This window comes from Phocoena phocoena, chromosome 7, assembly GCF_963924675.1.
Source record: "Phocoena phocoena chromosome 7, mPhoPho1.1, whole genome shotgun sequence".
Taxonomy (NCBI): domain Eukaryota; kingdom Metazoa; phylum Chordata; class Mammalia; order Artiodactyla; family Phocoenidae; genus Phocoena; species Phocoena phocoena.
Window position 1 is genome coordinate 86,257,504 of NC_089225.1, and position 19,353 is coordinate 86,276,856.

At 40.3% G+C, this 19,353-nt stretch overlaps 1 protein-coding gene across 1 annotated transcript in view; it reads right to left on the reverse strand.

Annotated features, from left to right (window-relative positions):
- Positions 1-19,353, reverse strand: part of KLF7 (KLF transcription factor 7) — a 108,372-nt gene that overhangs the window by 57,321 nt on the left and 31,698 nt on the right. Inside the window, exon 2 of the mRNA XM_065880654.1 lies at positions 9,747-10,377. Coding sequence (XP_065736726.1) covers positions 9,747-10,377 — 631 coding nt within the window. The remainder of the gene's footprint in view (positions 1-9,746; positions 10,378-19,353) is intronic.

The window sequence follows — 19,353 nt, forward strand, 5'->3', positions numbered from 1 at the left end:
CTCCCCAATATAAAAAAGCAAATTGAAGATAATGTGGTTGAATAAGCAAATCAACCCCTTGATAATCTTTTAGGCTACAACCCACTTCTTTGAGAAATTAAAAGCAACTGCCCCTATCTTACAAATTTTTGCAAAACCAGAAATGCAGCTCTAGAAACAATTCGAAGTCCAATCCCCAAACCTCCCCTATTCATCTCAAAAGACTTGTAGGTATTGTAAAAATTCTGGCCTTATGAAACAAGAGTCCTTCTTGGACGAACTTGCATTCTTTTCCTGTGCCTTTGAGATGTAAATGTTCTACCAGGTCTTCTCCAGGAAATCGTATCTAGGCCATATCTCTTTGAAATGCAAACTCCAGGGAGGTAATTCTTACCAAAGGGAAAAAAGGGGGTAGGGAGTTATTTGGAACTTAGACAAATGAAAAATCTTAAGTGTCTTCTTCACAAATATTAGTGAAAAGCTTCAGCCATCTGAGCCTTAACTTATTCCATCTGCCAGACACACAATTTTGATCCAACTTATTTTATATAACTAGTGAGTTTTATATTACTGTACCTAATTCATGGCTAAAATTTGAGAATGGAAGCACTAAGGTCTCTGAGTCAGTCTGTATCTTTATGTGTGTCTATATACACAGTTGACACTTGAACCACAAAGATTTGAACTGTTTGGATCCACTTGTTTGCAGGTTTTTTCCAAGAGTAAGTATTTCAGTACTATATGATCTGCAGTTGGTTGGAACCATGTATACAGAGGGCGGATGATGAGTTACACACAGATTTTCCACTATGCAGAGGGTGGGCACCCCTGAATCCCACATTGTTCAAGGGCCAACTGTATATGTGTTGTAGATGTGTGGTATTTTCTACCTCTGGATGGTATTGCTAAGATTAATTTGTAAAGGGCTCCATTTAATTGGTTTAAAAACAAATGCTATATAAATTAAACATAGTCTCAGAAATATGAAAACTCAAATGTTTTTCAAGTTCACATGACCTAGGATAATCTTCAGTAAATAAAAGCTAGTTTAAGTTTGTTGGCTTAATTAAAATAGATATGTCTTTAGAGTTATCAACATTGAAAATAACGCAGACGTACAATTTTATTCTACCTGGGTTTACTAGTCAAATAAGTTCATGTTATCTCCATTACAAAATTTTTCAGCAAGAAAAATAACTTGGTATGATAAAATTTTCATGAGTAATCTAAACATAACTGTTAAGAACAAGTGATTTAAATAGATGTAAGTGGGTAAGCGTTTCCACTTTCCAGCAATAACTACGGTTTATGGTATATCTACTTAAATAGTTTCCCCAAATCTTTTTGGTAACTTGAAACCTTAAGAGTTTTGCTAAGTTAAATTAAATGATGAATAGTCACTGACTATCTAGATCATTTCCATATAAATACTGGAACATTAGTCCTGAACACAGGTTTATCTTTTAGCTTCTTATTACTGAGAAACTTGGGTTTATTAGTAGACATGGGTTTTTTTTTTTTTTGCTACATTGGAAAATTTATTATGAGAAAGAATATACTTCTAGAAATTATGAAATGTATTTATAAATTTGCCAATCCACAGAATGCCCATATAAGAGACAGTCCACAATTTCTTACATCTTAGTTTTCACTATGAATTAAGGATTCATTCCTTATTTTCAATATTATCAATATATGTAATTAAAACTACTTAGAAAAAATAAGGGTGAAGGAAAACAACTGTGTATGAAAAGTAGGTAAGGAAAGTAAAATGACTGATTGTTCCAAAATGAGAAAGAGAAAAAAAAAAATAGGACAAAATTGTAGAAAGTTTGTGGAAAAGGAACCTTGGGAAACAAATTTTATGTGTAGTCAGGCTGGCTAAGATTAGAATGAATTTATTTATGTTTAAAAAAAATGAGTTTTAATATCAAAAGTACACTAGTATAAAATTAGAATTGGTTTTCTCTGTTAAAATTACAAGGTTTTATTGGACTTTTAGTCTGCTTTTGATAACGGATTGTGAAATTTTCTTTATTTTTTAAGTAATCTGCCTGGACAGTGAAGATTTTGTGTCTTACCAGCAACTTACTGTGCTTCACACTGTCTTTATCAGGTCTTTGACTGCTTGAGAAAACCCAATCTTCTCAATATTAAAAGAGCTAAGTTTTGCTTACAACTATGTAACCTTCTGTATTTGCCTTTAACAGTATCTACTGTCACTATTAAATGGATATTTTTGACACACTTCCCCCCAAATCAAATTCTAAGTGAAGTTTTTTGACTTCAAACTTTCTTTGGGATTTTCCAGAGGGCCCCTGGAACATCTCAAGAGATTTATTCTGTCTCCTCATAAAAAGAAAGATGTTAAACTAAATAGGCTTATTTGATATGTTAAATTAAATAAGAAGCATTGCCAAATAGGTAACAGTAAGTCTTCTCTATTTTGTATTTGTATATGTTATAAGTGTTCCAGAAATCGTATGAAATTCTTAAATGTTAAATGTTCTGGTAAAATGTTATCAGTCGTAATTCCAGTTACTATCTTAAAATGTATATCACAGAAATAAATACACTTCCTTGGCAAATGAGTTCTCATCAGATCTTAACAGTGGGCATTTTAAAGTCTTTTATAATTTACAGGCAGTTATTGTTTTACTCTGATATTTTTGCAAAAGTGAGACTCATGGAAAGGACCTTACCAAGTGCTTCTGACCACTGACACTGCTGCAAAAATAGAAGGCACTGAACCTTGGGTACATATCTTACAGCTGAGGAAGGTTCCACCTGACATCTGCTCCTGGGCAAACTCTGGAGACCTGCAAATTAAACTGACTAGGAAGAGAAGTAGCTGACATCAGTATAGACTGCTTCCACCCAAGATGCTGAATCAAGACTTCATACTTTAACGAAACATTAAAAACACTTTCTTCTTCTCTTTGTTTCCTTTACTGTGGCATTGGCCTGGAACGACAACACCATCATATCTCCCAGGCCATTACTAAGGGGGATAACCTTTTAGACTGCTGGATTTGCCATTAAAAACTCCAACCTGTCCATAATGCTAGAGACCCCCTGGTCCTTCCTGTGACCAATTTTTCTTCTATTCCTAATGTCCTGTAAACTACAATTGAACCCCCCTTAGAAGTCACTTAGAGGGTCTAACTTTTATGGCCAGGACATTCAGTGCCTTGTTTTTACTTTTCTCTGATTATAGCTGTACTTGCCCAACTAGACACAATACCTAGACAAACCATAGTACATTTGCACCTCGACGTTCTTATGATTATCTAAATCAGATCTTACCCCAATCGTGAAAAGATCTTACCAGCTGCACCCATTTTTGCAAGGAATTTAGAACAACTTTTTATTTGGGGCTAGGAGATTTACTTTCCAAATGCACTGAAAAACTAACTGACCCCTGGCTTGAATGGGCAAGTGCAACGATCCCTGCAAATGAATCCGTTAACAGTGCCACCTTCATGGGAATGATTTGTGCCCTGACATGAATAATCTTTGTCTGTGGTGATTATCATTCTCCTTGGGCTTATGCATACCTAGATGGCTGGCACATAACCAGGCAATGCCTCAGGTTACCTAGCTGTGCCCCTAACCATCCACAATCAAACTGAGGCACCTCATTGGTCAATTCCCCTGATTTACATTGACAAGTTAGAAGGGACCTATCAGAAGGCTTCAGGACTCAGGATTCGCTTCCTTTGGCAGGCAGGCACTTACTTCCCTGGTTAGAAGTGAGTACAAATGAGACTATGATCAGGAACCTTCCTTAACTCTTGAAAGTATTGCAGAATCCACTCCTAAAGCAATAGCTGCCCAAGAAAATTCCTTAGACTCTGACCAAGGTTGTTCTTGATAATGGGATAGCCCTTGATTATCCTTTAGCTGAACAATAAGGTGTTTGTGCTGCACTTGGATTAACACTTCTGGGGAAGCTGAAACTCAGCTACATAAAATCACTGAATAAGCCACTTGGCTTTAAAAAGTGACTCCTTCAATGAGGTCTTCCTTGATGTATTTGATTTTGAATGGTTTGGGTCTTGGGGAGCATGGCTCTGAATTGCACTCCAGACACTGGGAATTGTCTTGCTTACAATAATCATAGTAGTCTTCCTGGTGCACTTTAAATGCACGTTTAAGTGCATGTTCATGGTCACTAACCACCAAGCAAGTAACACCCTAAGACTGAAATGTCAGAAAAGGGATGAAGAGAATGACCAACTTAAAAAGTGTGAAACTTAAGTCATGACCTGTGAATAGCACACAGAGAATCAGCAAAAACTGTGAGATCTTCAGAGCAGTAGCTGGGAGTGGCATTAATGCGTTAAATTTTGATCACATCTCTAAGGCTGAGTTTGATCAGAAGGTGAGAATTGTTAAAAAAAGAGACAACTGGCCCAAAATGGAGTTACTTGTGCTAAGCCCCACTTCACCAAACTGAAACTTACAATTTTAATATAGGTTCACCGGCCCCAAGAATGGAATCTTAAACCAGTCAATCTGGAATTACCTGATCAGCACTAGAGAGGTAATTTGCCTGAGAGACCCCTGTCATCCCCTAAAGGAAGGTGACCTTGCCACAAACAATCAGCTCTTTGCTGGTACAACTTCCTTGTCCAGCCCCCTTCTGTCTATAAAAGTCTTTTGTTTTGTATAGTGCTTCAGAGTTCCTTTCTATTTGTTAGATGAGATGCTGCCCAATTCATGAATCACTGAATAAAGCCAGTAAGATCTTTAAAATTTACTCTATTGAATTTTGTTTCTTAATACTCTGAACAATACCTGGCATATAGCAAGTGTTTATAAGTATTTGTTGAAAAGTAAAATAAATTATATTTCAAACTTTAAAGAACTTTCATTATATGTATAAAATAAGCACTTTTGTTTGCCTCTTAAATACTACACTCATCTTTTTGTTTGTAATGTTTTTACTCACCTTTCCATTTAAAAACAATTTCCCTAAATCCTAATTAAACTTAGAGATTGTGCCACATCTTGATTCATTATGACCACCCCAAAGCAGATATAGAATGCTAAGTAAATTGCATGTTCATTTTATCTTTTCACTTAGAAAGCATACTTTTATATTTTTCAGTGCAAAATCTAGAATGTCCTATCACCACCCATGGATTAGGCTAAAGCAACCCCAGTCTATAGAGAGCTCTCCAAGTAGCACAAGAGAGGACGTGGTCTCTTTTCTCCCTCTTCTGTGACCAACAATCAAAGACTTCATTGCTGGCCTTTGTCCAGACTTTACCAACCTGACTCATCTTAATAGTGTAAATGTGGACATGCTTTTACATGAATTTCCATATTAGAAAAGTCTGCTCACTTAACACAAAGCACCATTTCAATCACAGACTTTCTTCCTTTCCTACTCAGCAGAGATCAAGAAGAAATGTGGAATATTATTCTTTCTCATTTTGAATAGAAACTACTAACATTTTAACAAATTGATTTTTGCTGAAAATAAGCATAATAAAGTGGTTTTTTTTCATTGAAAGTGAGAGATTCCCCTGTGTCAAAATATAAGAATTATTTAGCTGTCTCCAAGAAGATGAATAAAACTATGAACATAATGGTTGACTTACTGAGAAAGAAAAATATATCATACAAAGACCAGAAAACAGAGTGGGAGAGAAAGGTCTGTAATGGCTTGGCTGCTAAAGGACATTTTTACGCTCATGCCAGCACTAAGTGCTCTTCCCAATGAATAAACCATATGTCCATTTTTATATGCTTCCTTTCACTAAGATTCTGCTACTTCACAATATTGCTTTTGTCCCAGTCCCTGCCTCATCTTCTGCAACCCCCAGCCTGGCTCCCCCATCCCTCACTTCACCTCCTTGGGCAACCAGTATTTGTGCCCTAGCTACCAACTTGAACATCTGCTACCTGAAAAAAAGAAAAGCCACCTCACTGCCTAACATCCTCCAGGGCAAAAAGTTTGAAGGATTCAGCATCCTCAAAAAACAGACACAGAAGGGAAAAAAAAAAAAGAAGAAGAAGCATATCTTTTCCAGCTCAGTAAATCCTATCTGTATAAAGATTAAATGGATAACACTTTTAAAAATTCTTCAATGCAAGGAAGTCCATGTTACCAACAACGTACTGTCTTTCTTTATGCATAGACAGAGACCCACACATTTTATTTCACATTTGCAAGCATCTCTTTTTCAACATATTACCATATAGAAGAGAGAGATCATATATATAACTCTAGAGAAAAAAATGTCAATATTTTCCCTCTTTCTCCTGGATGGTTTTCTCTCTCTCTCTCTCTCTCTCTCTCTCTCTCTCTCTCTCTCTCTCTTTATGTCCCAGAACACTTCCCCAGCTGAAGGATAAGAAAATAATTTCACTGAATTAAAGTGAGCCCTGTGTTAAAACAGCTTGCCTGAATCCAACCAGAGCCCTTCAGCCATGGCTCACGGGCCCAGCCGCTCCGTGGCATGTGGGATCTTCCCGGACCGGGGCACGAACCCGCGTCCCCTGCATTGGCAGGCGGACTCTCAACCACTTCGCCACCAGGGAAGCCCCAGAGCCAATTTTTTTAAACTTCATTTCAACACTTGGTCAGCGGCTCTTCCTACTCCATTCACTTCTAGCAGCAGACTCGTCTCCAACCTGAATTCCCATCACCGTATACCTTTGCCCTCAAGCTTTTTACTAGTCTACTTCCTTGATATGTTTGCACTTAATTTGATTCCATCCTTCATGCTTTTTTCATTATTCTTAGTTCATACACACCACATAAATTATCACTTTTGTTTTTTTCAGTTCCCCATGTGCCCCCTTCACACCAATTCCAAATAAATACTTCTGATTCTCATCCATTTCATCCAAATTAATTCAGATTCCCTCTCCTAAACCCCCATCTCCACTTCTGCCTCCCCTCCTATCCTTCCTATCCTTTCTACCTCCCCTCCTATCCTTCCTATCCTTTCTACCTCCCTTCCTATCCTTTCTCTTTCTCAAAGCATCTATTTTCCCTCCATGCTTGTCTCTGCAGAAGGTTTCATTGGCAAAATGCTTCTGGAGGGTGCAAGGCCATTGCTTCCTGTGTTGTTTTAGGAAAGTCATGCTCTACATTACTGCCAACTTCAATGGGCCAAGGCCTGCATGTCCAATTTCACCCTCCATGAGTAATGTCCTTGTATCATCACCCCTACACTGAAATTATGGAAGTGAGGAAAGAAAAGCTTCTTGTTCTTTGGTGGCATTTAACTTTAAGTGGTTTATTTCTAGTTTACATAAAGCTGTTTTTGCACAAAATCACTGCTAATCAAGATCATCGGCAATAGTCACAACTATAACCAACCCTATGACTATCCTTAATGAGCACTTACCATCTGCCAAGTATTTTACATGTTTACTCATTTAATCTTCAAAACAATCTAGGAGGTAAATTATCCCTATTTTACAGATGAGGAAACTGAGGCTCAGGGAAGATACATCATGTATCCAGGTCATAAATCTAGGAAGTTGTAGAGCCAGAATTCAAACCCAAGTCTCCCTGACTGCAAAGCCCTGCTCTTAACCACTCTGCGGTACTGCCTTTCTAATAATGCATGGTGCCTTCTTGGGTAAATTCCCCACGGGGAGGAGTCTTTCCACTTTAATTCGCTATAAGGCAAGAGGTTGCAGGTGCTGGGAAACATAATGAGCTCCACCTTGATAATCACTCTGAACAGAAAATGCCCAAAACACAAAGCACAAAATATACATCACTCCTCAGAGTTATCCTTCTAACACATCCATTGGAAAGAGGGGATAGGGAAAAGAAGAAAATGCTCTGGACTCACCCCCAAACAAGACTCTCCGCTTCCCCAGAGCCGTCCAGTCTCATACTAGGCAGGACATAGCCTGTCTCACGTCAGTAATGAAAAAATGTGCTCATAAGCATGAATTCCACACCCCCAACAATGCTCAACCTTCTTGCCTCATCCTGCCTTCTCTGGTTTCCTGCGGGGAACAGGAGATGAGTCATGGCTGAAGCCTGGGAGCACTGCAATGTCTTCTCGTTACTTTACTCATTGACTTGAGAAAGAAAGACATATAAATAAAAACGACCTCCAGGACAATACCAGGGAGAGGAAAAAAAAAAAAGCTGAAAATAGCAGGAAGCTTTCGCCTTGATGTATGTGGACTGGAGGACTTGAACCCAATCTCCAATGGGAACCCTGAGTGGCACCTGAACCTGAGCCACAGGTTCAAAAGTTACCTTATGGGACCTTCCCATGAACCAAGCAAGGGCAGAAGGGAAAGTCAGTTCGGAGTTAGAGGAGAGCATGCCTAAGTCCTGTGGTGTGAAGAAGCAACGTCCATGCTCATCCCCCCGTGGGAGTACCTTCCAGGTTCGCGGTGGTGACGGCTTCTAGTCACACATTATGCACTCCTACCTCAGGGAAGCTTCTCTGTCCTGCACAAAGACATTTCACAGACCCCCTCCCCCCAGAAGATTAAAGCTGAGAGGGGCCTTAAGATCCAGATTGTTTGGCAGATGTGGAAAATGAGGCCACCAGTGAGGTAAAGCGATGTGCTCAAGGTCACAAAGCTAGTTAGTAATAGCACTGGAATAGAACCCAGGTTTCCAATGAACTTTGCACTGTACACTTCCTTGGTGACACAGCCCACAAACCACCACAGAGTACCTGGAAGAGAGGCAGTGAGCCCGAAAAGAACTCTCACCAACACATCTCCTAGCCTAGATCCAATCCCCTATTTCTCCCTGACAACACTCTGATTCTGCTGTTTATACTTTCGGAGCTTTTCCCTGTTCAGCTTGTACTGTGCACGCAGTATGCAAAAACCATACCAGCAATACACTGTCAGGGACTCATTAAAAAAACCCCAATGATAGTAATTGCTCCTACGATGCTAACCCCAAGAAGAGACACCAGCCCTAAGCTTCCAAACCAGAGAACAAAGACCAGATTCAAGGAATATGCTAATCTCACTCTCTTCTCTGCAAACCCCCCTCTACCAAATTATCCCATCGCTCCCAAGATCAACACGATTCCTGGGAGTCACCACAGAAGTCCTGAGGAAAATATACAGTCCCCACCGGTCCCCAGCGCCCTTACCACACACATAGCAATGTAATCACTTTAGCAACTTCTCGGTAACAAGCTCATTAAAAAGCAATTCTGCCATCTCTCCATAAAGCATGCGCCAGAGAACAATGCAAAAGAGGAGATGCCAATTAATTATAGAATGATCACCTCTAATGAACTCTGAACCCTCCTGCTGTTGGTGACTTTGATGAAAAATCAGGGATGCTGGAAAAAGAGTGAATAGGGACACCCTGGCTACCTTGCTCAATTGTGAATTTCAAATGTACCTCCTCGGATTCCACTGTTGATCCAAACTGCAAAATTACACTGCTAAAACAATGAAAAGTACCAGGAAAGTGACAAGTGCACATATCACGTACGGTTGTGAGTCACACCACCAGAGCCCCTGTTCAGGCATCCTCAGTAGTGTCTGATTCTACACCATGGTTGTAGAATTATTGCCTCTGAAAGTGTCTCCGAGCCAGTGAGTGACAAACCCATGTCCTGTGCTCAGGACACCTGGAGATCCTAAGGTAACGAGTGAGTCGCCTGCTTCCCCACCCAGGCCCACCTGCCTCTCTGCACCTCCTAGTTGGCATGGATGCCACTTCTCGGAACACAGAGAAGCCCTTCCCACCATGAGGCTAAAGGAGGAAAAAGAAGAAACCACGTGCGGTCAACTTGTACCACTACCTGTGTGAGTCCTCTGGTGGGCCTTTAAGTGGGAGCTTTTTGTATAAACTTTCCGGCACCCGTTAAACTGACAGCGGTGAACCCTCTTCTTGTTTTCGGGGCATGCCTCAGCCCCTACCCCTCCTTGTTCACTGTCGCTCTGTCCACTCTTAACTGTCCCAGCTGCCGCCACGGCTGCCGCTGCTGTTGCCACCCCTCCCACCTTTACTGAGCTGAGTGCAGCCTTCTTGGCCACCAGTTTCAACGTCACTGTGCCATCCACGGCTGAGAGAGTCTGTGAGGTTTTGACCAGATGGCGGCTGAGCTCAGGGGACGAGGGGGGCGTTAATGAGGTCACTGCGTTGAGCTGGGCCTGGTTGACGGCTGTGTAGCTGTCTAGAGAAGAGCTGGTTGGCTGGAGGCTGAGGCAGGTCTCAGATAGCAACTTGTCCCGAGAGAGCAAAATGTCCACTGCCGAACTCTTCTCACAGATGGTCGCTTCCACAGGGAGCAGCAGGGGGTCTAAGCGCCGGAAACTTTCCTCAATGCACGGGGGAGGAGAAGCACGGAGGAAACAGTCTAAGTCCTCACCAAAGGTCTCCGAGATCCTCCTAGGCTCTGTCTGCAGGTAGCGTTCCAATTCAAGGCATGTCTGCAGAGGGGAAGGAGGGAGGGAGAGAAACAGCCATCAGAAGCAAAGAACACCACGAGACCACATGTTGACAGGCTGAGGAAGAAGATACAGGAAGGAACAGAGAATGTTTCATGGCTCGTATCTGAAATTCTCTTGTTGAAAGGTCTGACCTTGTTATTTTCTCCCTGGACACTTCTGAAGGGTTCACAAGGGTCACATGATATGAGTTCAACTACTATAGTTAATGGGGAACTAGAAGCCCAGAAGGGCTATCTCACACCATCAAGTTCCCTGAGAACATTTAATGTTAAAATGGTCTCATGCTCCACAATCCAATTCAGCAGGTGAGATGCTCTAAGCCTCCCTAGGAGCTCCCGCGCAAGCAAGAAGCAAATAGAATCAGACAAGATTTTCGTATCAAGACTCCCCACAGTCCAACTTAATTTTTCAAATAGACTTTAGCAAGTCACAAAAATAGGCCAATTTTCCAACTTGCCCTTTAGAAGAAACCATGCCCACCCAAACTAAGTCATGAGCTGAACCAACAGCAAGCCCTGCCTTGGGAATGGATTCCCTAACCAGCAGGAATGGACACTGTTCTAAAGAACGCCTTGTATAAAACCTTTGATGCACATGACAAAACCCCCATTGTTTACAGCAAGTTATTCAAAATACAATTGCTACATACTGTGTGGCAAGGAGCATGAGTCCCATTACAATAGTTTGACATCTCTGACTCCACGATAAAAATAAGTTCTATCATAGCTATTTGAATTGGTACAGATAAGACACAATCTATTTCAATATAAAGTTTTCACCCGGTAAAGAAGTGAGGAAAAAGAAACCAAAAAAACAGAAAGGTTCAGAGTTTCAACAAATCTTCATCCATGGTTCATGTAAGTCTTTGTAAGATGGGGGAAGCGCTATTATGGCCAAAGCGGATTTTAAGTTTATAATCTAAAAGCTCTCCTCACTTAATCCTACTCTTCGAGAATCTGGTAGAAAACCATTGTGCTAACTTATACTATCAGTTCAATTTGCTCTAACTTCTGGGCTTCAACAAAGAAAACACTGATGGCAAATTTAAAATGTGACTAGCTCCTAATTTACTGCCTCTGTAGAGCTTCTATGTCTTCAACCAATGTTCTGATTCTAGGTTTTTATTCTGTTAAGAATCTATTTTAATGATATACCTAGTTGTGTTGTATCTGTCAAGGATTTTATTTTGGTGACATTTCAAAAGATTGGTTTTTAATCAGCCTTCTGGTAAAACTCTGCATTACTGAATAAGAAAAGTAGATTTTTAACAATGAATCACCTTTGGGTCTCACTACTGATTTTTAATAGGATAAACTAATGAATGGTTCCAATCTTCATTCAACCCTCATGTCACAAGTGTTCACTCAACTACTGTGTTCACAGCAAGGTGCAAGGCTTTCTGTATGTTAGAAGAAGAAGACAATGATAGATCCATGTGATGTAGATGCAGAATAAACAATTACAAGCTAAAAATTACATGAATTTATAAGCAAAGTGGTACCAAATAACATAACAATAAAGTATGTTGATAAGTTCTTAGGGGATGAGTGGACAATGAATTCTGTACTCTATATTATGGAGGTATTAATCAAGGAAAGCTTATTGGAAAAGTAAGTTTGATTCTATTTTGCTTATTGATTAAATAATAGCTCTTGCTGAATAGTTTCCCACCACTTTATATCCGAAACAAGTACTACCACCTTCTCAGGTCTAGGAATTTGTCTTATCCTTATTTGCCCCTTTTCTGAATTCTATGTTTCAGAGATTTTCCCTTTCATTTTTCCATCTCATTGCTAAAAATTATCATTTACTTCTTTCCAATATTGAAACCCTCAGTGTTAGCCCCAGTCAATTCACTTCTGAATTATAAGATATTACCCCTGAAACCTCCCCTTCCCTTTTTAAACCATCATCTGCCAAGTACAGTGTCTGGTACCCATCAGGTATATAATGTCTATCAAACAAAGATAAAATCAACTTTATACTATTATTTTGATCATTCTATTCTACTCCACTCTACAAAAGCCACCTGCTGACCCTAACCTGGACTAGGCTGAGGCTAGCAATCCTAGAAATGACCACTAATACATGTCTTCTAGAACATAATTGTAATACTCCTTTAGCTTTGCCCAAAGAGCAGAACCAGACCATAGAGACACAGATATGTTTCAGGTAGAAATCAGCTGAATCATGGGTTATAAGAGGTCCTTCCCGGCCTCACACACAAGGACGATTTCACACTCACAGTCACCAGTGTCTGTGGATAGAGCTTTTGGATGTCATGTCATCTTACATATTTTTAGCTCACAGAATCAAAAGTCACTAAGAAATTGTTGTGATTATTAGGAAGCTCAGATCTCTTCATACTCTAAGGGATTCTAAGGAACTGAGATATTCTAAATGCATTTACACACTCTTCAGGGAGGATAAAAAATAACCTACCCAGGGCTTCCCTGGTGGCGCAGTGGTTGAGTCCGCCTGCCGATGCAGGGGACACAGGTTCGTGCCCCGGTCCGGGAAGATCCCACATGCCGCGGAGCGGCTGGGCCCGTGAGCCATGGCCGCTGAGGCTGCATGTCCGGAGCCTGTGCTCCGCAATGGGAGAGGCCACAACAATGAGAGGCCCGCGTACCAAAAAAAAACAAACAAAAGTAACCTACCCAGTATGCCCTAGTTTGAATCTCAGATTGAATCCCAGAACACATGGATCACACTAATTATCTAAGGATGGAGATACTTCCCATCATTAAATGTGGGAAAATCTGGACCACTTAAGAGAGGTTATCACTTGCAATCCTAATACAAGGCATTATTATTCCATCTGAGAGTTAGAGAAGCATGAGTACCCATCAGAATGTGCTGAGTAGCCCTCTGAAATCATTATGGAATATTTTTGTCTTGAGAAATCTACTTCTTGTAATATTTGCTGGTGATGAAGCTTAGATAGAAAAGAAGACTTTGTCAACCAGAAACTCATCAGGAGTGTTGGAGATTAAAATGTTAATGAGGAGGAGGATTTCAATGTTAGATTATTTCCAAGCAAAAGAGACAGTTTATCGCCAATGTTTTTGAAAAATAATTATAAGAACTCCCTTAAGAAACGCCTATGATGTTTAATTGGAATTTAAGGTATCAGTATTTACTCAGAGATTTTAATACATATACACACAGAGGTATGTATAGAAATAAATGTGTATATGCATGTATGTGTATATATACATGTATTTCCTAGCTCCGTCAATGAGAAGAGTCTACAAGCAAAGACACCCCAGTAGCAGTGAGCACACCGGGCATGAAGATCTTGGTTTCTAAGTATCACTATCCAATAAAGGGAACCAGAGTGCCTTGGAGAAATAGTTGATTGAAAGGCTGAGGCAAAGAAAATAAAGGTGAGACTAGAATATACTGTCGTACCAGAAGGTAAGGAAGTGCTCATAAAGTGATGGAGGCATGTCAAAAAGACTCATGAGCCAACTTGAAGGAGTTCTCAAAGTCCAAATCTAGGCAACATGAGCAACAAAAATGAATAATGATAACAGATTCTAACCCATGGAATACGATTAATATCCATGAATCCATAGTGATATAAATAAACAGTTGAATAAATAAATAAATGGAGGAGATAGATCAGCTCCTACTTATAGTAAATTACAATTAATAAACAGAGAAGTATTAAAAATAGAAGTATTGAAATAGAAAATCGCCATTAGTCAAACAACAAAGTAGTAATGAGTACAGGCAAGAATCACCAATGGATGTTAAAATTAATAGATGAAGGTATAATGAGAAACAAGGTATTTGCCTAGTCTCAAAGCACCCCCCCAACAAGACATTTATTAATTACAAAAACAAAAATAATAATTTTACAGTAGAGAAACCTGGCATGCACCACCTTCACCATATGATGAAACTTTGCAGCATATCGATATCATGCTCCCCGGACATGATAGGCTGAAAAGGGCACAACATTATTCTGTGCCATTCTTGCCAGAAGTACCTAACTTCAATCTAATCATGAGAAAACATGAGACCAATACAAACTGAGGGCCATTCTACAAAATAACTGGCCGGTATTCTTTAAAAGTATGAAGGTCGTGAGGAACAAAGGAGAAGCTGTCACAGATTGCAGAAAACTAAGGAGATAAGACAACTAAATGCAATGGATCCCTGCCTGGATCCTGGATGAGAAAAAGGACACTGGTGGGAAAAATAATGTAATTCAAATAAAGTGTATAAATTAGTTAATGGTATTTTATCAAGGTTAATCTCTTGTTCTGATACTTGTATTATGATTATGTAACATTAAGGGAAGCTGCAAAGAGTGTATACAGGAACTCTATATACAATTTTTGCGACTTAATATAAATCTAAATACTTGCAAAAGAGAGAGAGAGAGAGAGAGAGAGAGAGAGAGAAGAAATGCCCATCGGCACACTAGGAGTGTCTCCAGATTGCAAATTTCGATACAGAGTTCAAATGTTTGTCCACCAGAACCAGAGATTTACTCTGTCCCAATGACACTAGCCAGCAAACTCCAAATTGGAGTCAGCAGATGTCAATTTAATGACATAAATCATGGCTGTCTGGTACCTCACCTTGGAGAAATGAGACTTTCCTCAGCCTGACCTAACAATACAACTTAGGGCTTGAGCCACTGGATCAGCCTCCACCTTCTCAAAAATCCACTACCGTCAGCAATGGGGAGGAAACGCACCCAACTGCAAAGTGACTTTCTTATTATTTATGAGTCACAGATGAGTTTTGTGAAGGCTGTCCGATATCTCAATTTTGAAATGCATGGCTTCTTCTAGCTTCCTAACAAACATCACCTGAATTTGGTTTTGAAATGATCACCCTGAAATATTTTAAAATACTCTCCATTCTCTTCATAGCTTTCTTGTTGAAACATGCTTATTAAAATGATAATCCAAGACCTAGTTTTAAAAAAAGAAAAAAATTCAAACCTGTTAACTGCCATACCTGCTACTTCTATGATAGGATCCACAGGCAGAATTTGACAGAAAAGAGGATAATCCAAGTCTTGCAGGACAAATTAAGTTCACCAAAATCTCCCTGCTGTTGGCAAGAGGTAGTTACTTTCACAGGATCAAGAAATATGTAAGAAATTTGGTCGTATGTGGGCATGATGATGCCAAGGTTACCAAATGGCTCTTGTTCAACCTGTCCTTATCTCATCATAATTTACATGAAAATTGCCAGTCAAGATTGCAAATATCTCCAGGTGCTTTTGCCATTTCCCCTAAAACCCTCCCCCTAAAGGGTTTCCCTCACCTATTTTTCCTCTCCTTAACTTCCCCTCATGCCCATATGCTTGACACAATCTTTTATTTTCTCTCCCACTAATCATTCTTTCATCCAAAGTTCAGCATAAAGTCTATCTCTTTCAGGAAGCCTGGTTTAGGAAACACAGAGTTAACAAAATATGCTGGCTGTCAAGTGTTGAAAGACAACCCTCCTCAATCCTGGACAATTAAACTGTGTCTCCAAAATGAATCTAAGGGTCCATAAATTGGTAGCATGTCTGGTTTATCAGGATTATGATCTCCTTAAAAGCAATGACCATATTGTTTAAATCACATAGGTCTCAAACAATAAAAATAATCTTTTAGAGCCAAATTCTACCTCTGCTGTCTCAGATGGGAGATATGTCTAAGTATCTGAAGTGGTGTAGCATAAGCTTACCTCACAACCCCCATCCATCACCACCACTGGAACTATACCCATGTTTGGTTGGGGCAGACTCTAGTCCAGCCTCCTCAATGCCATCCCTTTAAAGCCAAATGTTTTTAAAACATAAAAAGTTCTAGGTTTTTTTTCTGTCTTTTAATTAGAACATAAGACAAAGCCATTGGTCCAATATTCTTGCCACCACTCAATAACTGTGTCACTAGGAGTAGTTATTTGTAGTCTTTGGATCCACATATACTTGAGTTAGTGAGTCAAAAAAGAAATAGAAGAAATAAAAGAAATGGCATTTTGCTAATGATTTCTTTCTGGAATAATATAGTCATTGAAATAAAGTGCCACCTACACTACTACCTATGTTCATAATCAATTATCAGTCATTTGTGTTCCCTTTAGCCAGCTGCCCTTCATTCTAAGTATTCCACCTATTTCATTCACTTAAAAGATCTGAGAGTTAAAAGAACAAAGAGATCAAACAAATTGGGGAAAGAACACAGAGGCAAAAATATGGGGAGATAACAGCAATCTCCTTCATGGAAACTTGCAAAGTCATGCTTCTTCTGAGATCAGACCTTGACCTACTGATGCTTCCAGCAAGGAAGGGGTGAATTTTGGCTCCCAGAAAGAATGCTCACCCAGGTAACTGCACACGCACGCAGGTGAACTGCACTTGGCTGCCCATGGGAGCCCCTTCCTGACATTTATTATGTGTGGTTTTGTCGCGTTGCTATTAACCATGGTGCCACAGTCCCCAAAGAGTCTGAAGTATAGAAACAGGGAGACGAACCTCTTACCTTTCTCCTGGGAGTGTCCCAAAGCTTAATTACTTTTCTGTGCTCTGAAACTCACACACAACCCAGAATGGAAATTCAAAGTGACACAAAACAAGCTACTGACAGTAGGGTAATTTGTGCTTCTTTTGTAAAGCAATCTTCTAAAATACTCATTCTTTCTAACATATTATTAACTAAGTTCACACTTCACACTTTTTGGCAAAATCTTTATTCTTCTAACTCCAAGCCAACCTGAAAACTCTATAGGATTGCAAAGATTGATATTTATGGGAACTTTGTGATTTTTTTTTTTTCCCCTTCAAAGGATGGTATGATGTAATGGTTCTGACACATTTCTAGTCTTTTTAAATTAGGTCAGAGTTGAAAGATGGGAAAGGAAGTTGAAAGCATGGCCAGAGTTCTGGTACCAATTTTTCTGAGGGATTGGGGGAGGGAAAGGAAGCACCATAATTGATAAACTCAGTAAGCCTATGGGAGAACCTCACATAACAGGCACCTCAACTTTTTGCCCATCTTCCTGGGTTTCGACATTTCAGAGCAGTTCTGAGGAGGAGAATGTAACAGTGAACCTAACTCGTAGCAGAGAGGAGGTATGAACCAGTGACAAGAATCAAACTTGTAAGACCTAGAGATAGATTTTAAACAAACATTCACTTTTTCTTGACTTTCACTGCCAGAAAATATTTGGGTGGAAAGTTAGGAGAGAATAAATTCTGTCTAGAAATTGTGGGTGAGCAAGTATATGGTATAAGTGAAAATCTCTTACTGCGTTTTTTAGCTATTAGGTTAAAAAAAAAAGAACCCACATCAACAGCACACCCCAGAGGTACAACAGTATTACCCATCACTGTCAGAACTGCTGAACTCCGCAAAACCACCACAGCACTGTAACCAGTGTAAGATGCCATTCCTTCCCACTGTCTCTCACATCGACTGGTTGCTGGAGCTGAAACCAAATTAAGTATTTCCCTCTAGTAATCTGTAAATTCTGAAGAGACAGTGCTATGAAAATTAACTGAATTCTAAACAAACATGAAAGTTGGGAAATCTCTACCAAAACCCCTTCAGTGTTTCTCCTCCCCCAACTATTTTCAACATACAAAGAAAATATTTGTTGTATATTTTTCCTTTGGGGAGGCTGGGGAGAAAGGAGACAAAATTAAAGGCCTGGGGAGAGCGTGAGGTCTCTGAAATAGACAGCCTCAAATACCCCTTTCATCTCCCAAGGATTCCTTAGTTGCAGCGCATTAAAAACAAACCAACCAACAACCACCAAACAACTCAAATCCGAATTAAGAGTTAAGGCGAATTTTACAGCCATGTAACCTGCGCAGAGTTGGGGCCCACGTCTCGTACTCCTTGTCTCCCAGGCCTCCAACAACCTGGAAGAGCTCTTTCCTCCTTCACATTGTCTGTGACCCTTAAAATTCAGCGTCCACTAGGGACAAGGCGGCCCATGCACGAGAGGCCATCCCATCTTGGTTCAGGGTTCTTCTTCCACATGTTACTTTTCAGAACACACCAATGAGAAGTCTATCACTCTGGCCTCTACCTACAATTACTGCACCTACCCTACATCAGCCCTTAAGGAGAGTCACTCGTTCTCACCTGGCCACTGAACTATAACTAAATTCAACTTCTGAGTCATGGAGAGACACCCCTGCTCATCACAGCTAGATCACAGAACATGCTGGGGTCCACTATCAACTTGCTTCCCAGCTAAGTCTCCATCTAGCTTGACACACACTGGAGGAAATCCCATTTGTTACTTTAGAGCTTGAAAATAAGTTTCATTACATGTCTCTGCTTCAGTTATTATACTTTCATAGACAAAATAAAATTCATGCCTTAATAGTCAAGGAAAAATCATCCTACACTGAAGCAAAGACCCAGATCTGGGCTGAGAGTGTGGTTTAGAAAAGAAAAAAAAGTACAAGAGACACCCCCAAAGGAAAAGCCCATCACTGTGCGGGAGAGGGCCAACCAGTCCTCGCTCAAGAAGAAGGGCACCCTGCTCCAGCAGCTCATGAGAGCCCAAGGACTCGGGAGAAGGCCTCCCCGCTGAGGGGTGATGCTTCGCAAGAACAATGATCCTGACAGTTGCTCAGCTTCACCATTAATTCTCCATAAAGAGCAGTTTTTGCGATGAGCGCTTGTGTCAGGAGGGGCCTGATGGTTCAGAAACCTGTAATTATTCTTGGCTCGCCACCCCCCCACTGCCTCTGCACCTGTGTCAGTTCAAGGCACCAGCTGGCCATGTCTTGCCTCCTGCCTCTTAAAGGGGTGGATTGCGGCTGGGAGGGGGCGGGTGGGCAGGGGAGCCTTCATTGAAAACCCACATTCACGTTACTTGCCTCTTCTTCCAAAATGCAAAAACAAAACAAAAATTTTAAATTCACCAATCTCATCCCTTCCCCCAATGGGTCTTGCCAAAGGAAACAAACAAACATTAATT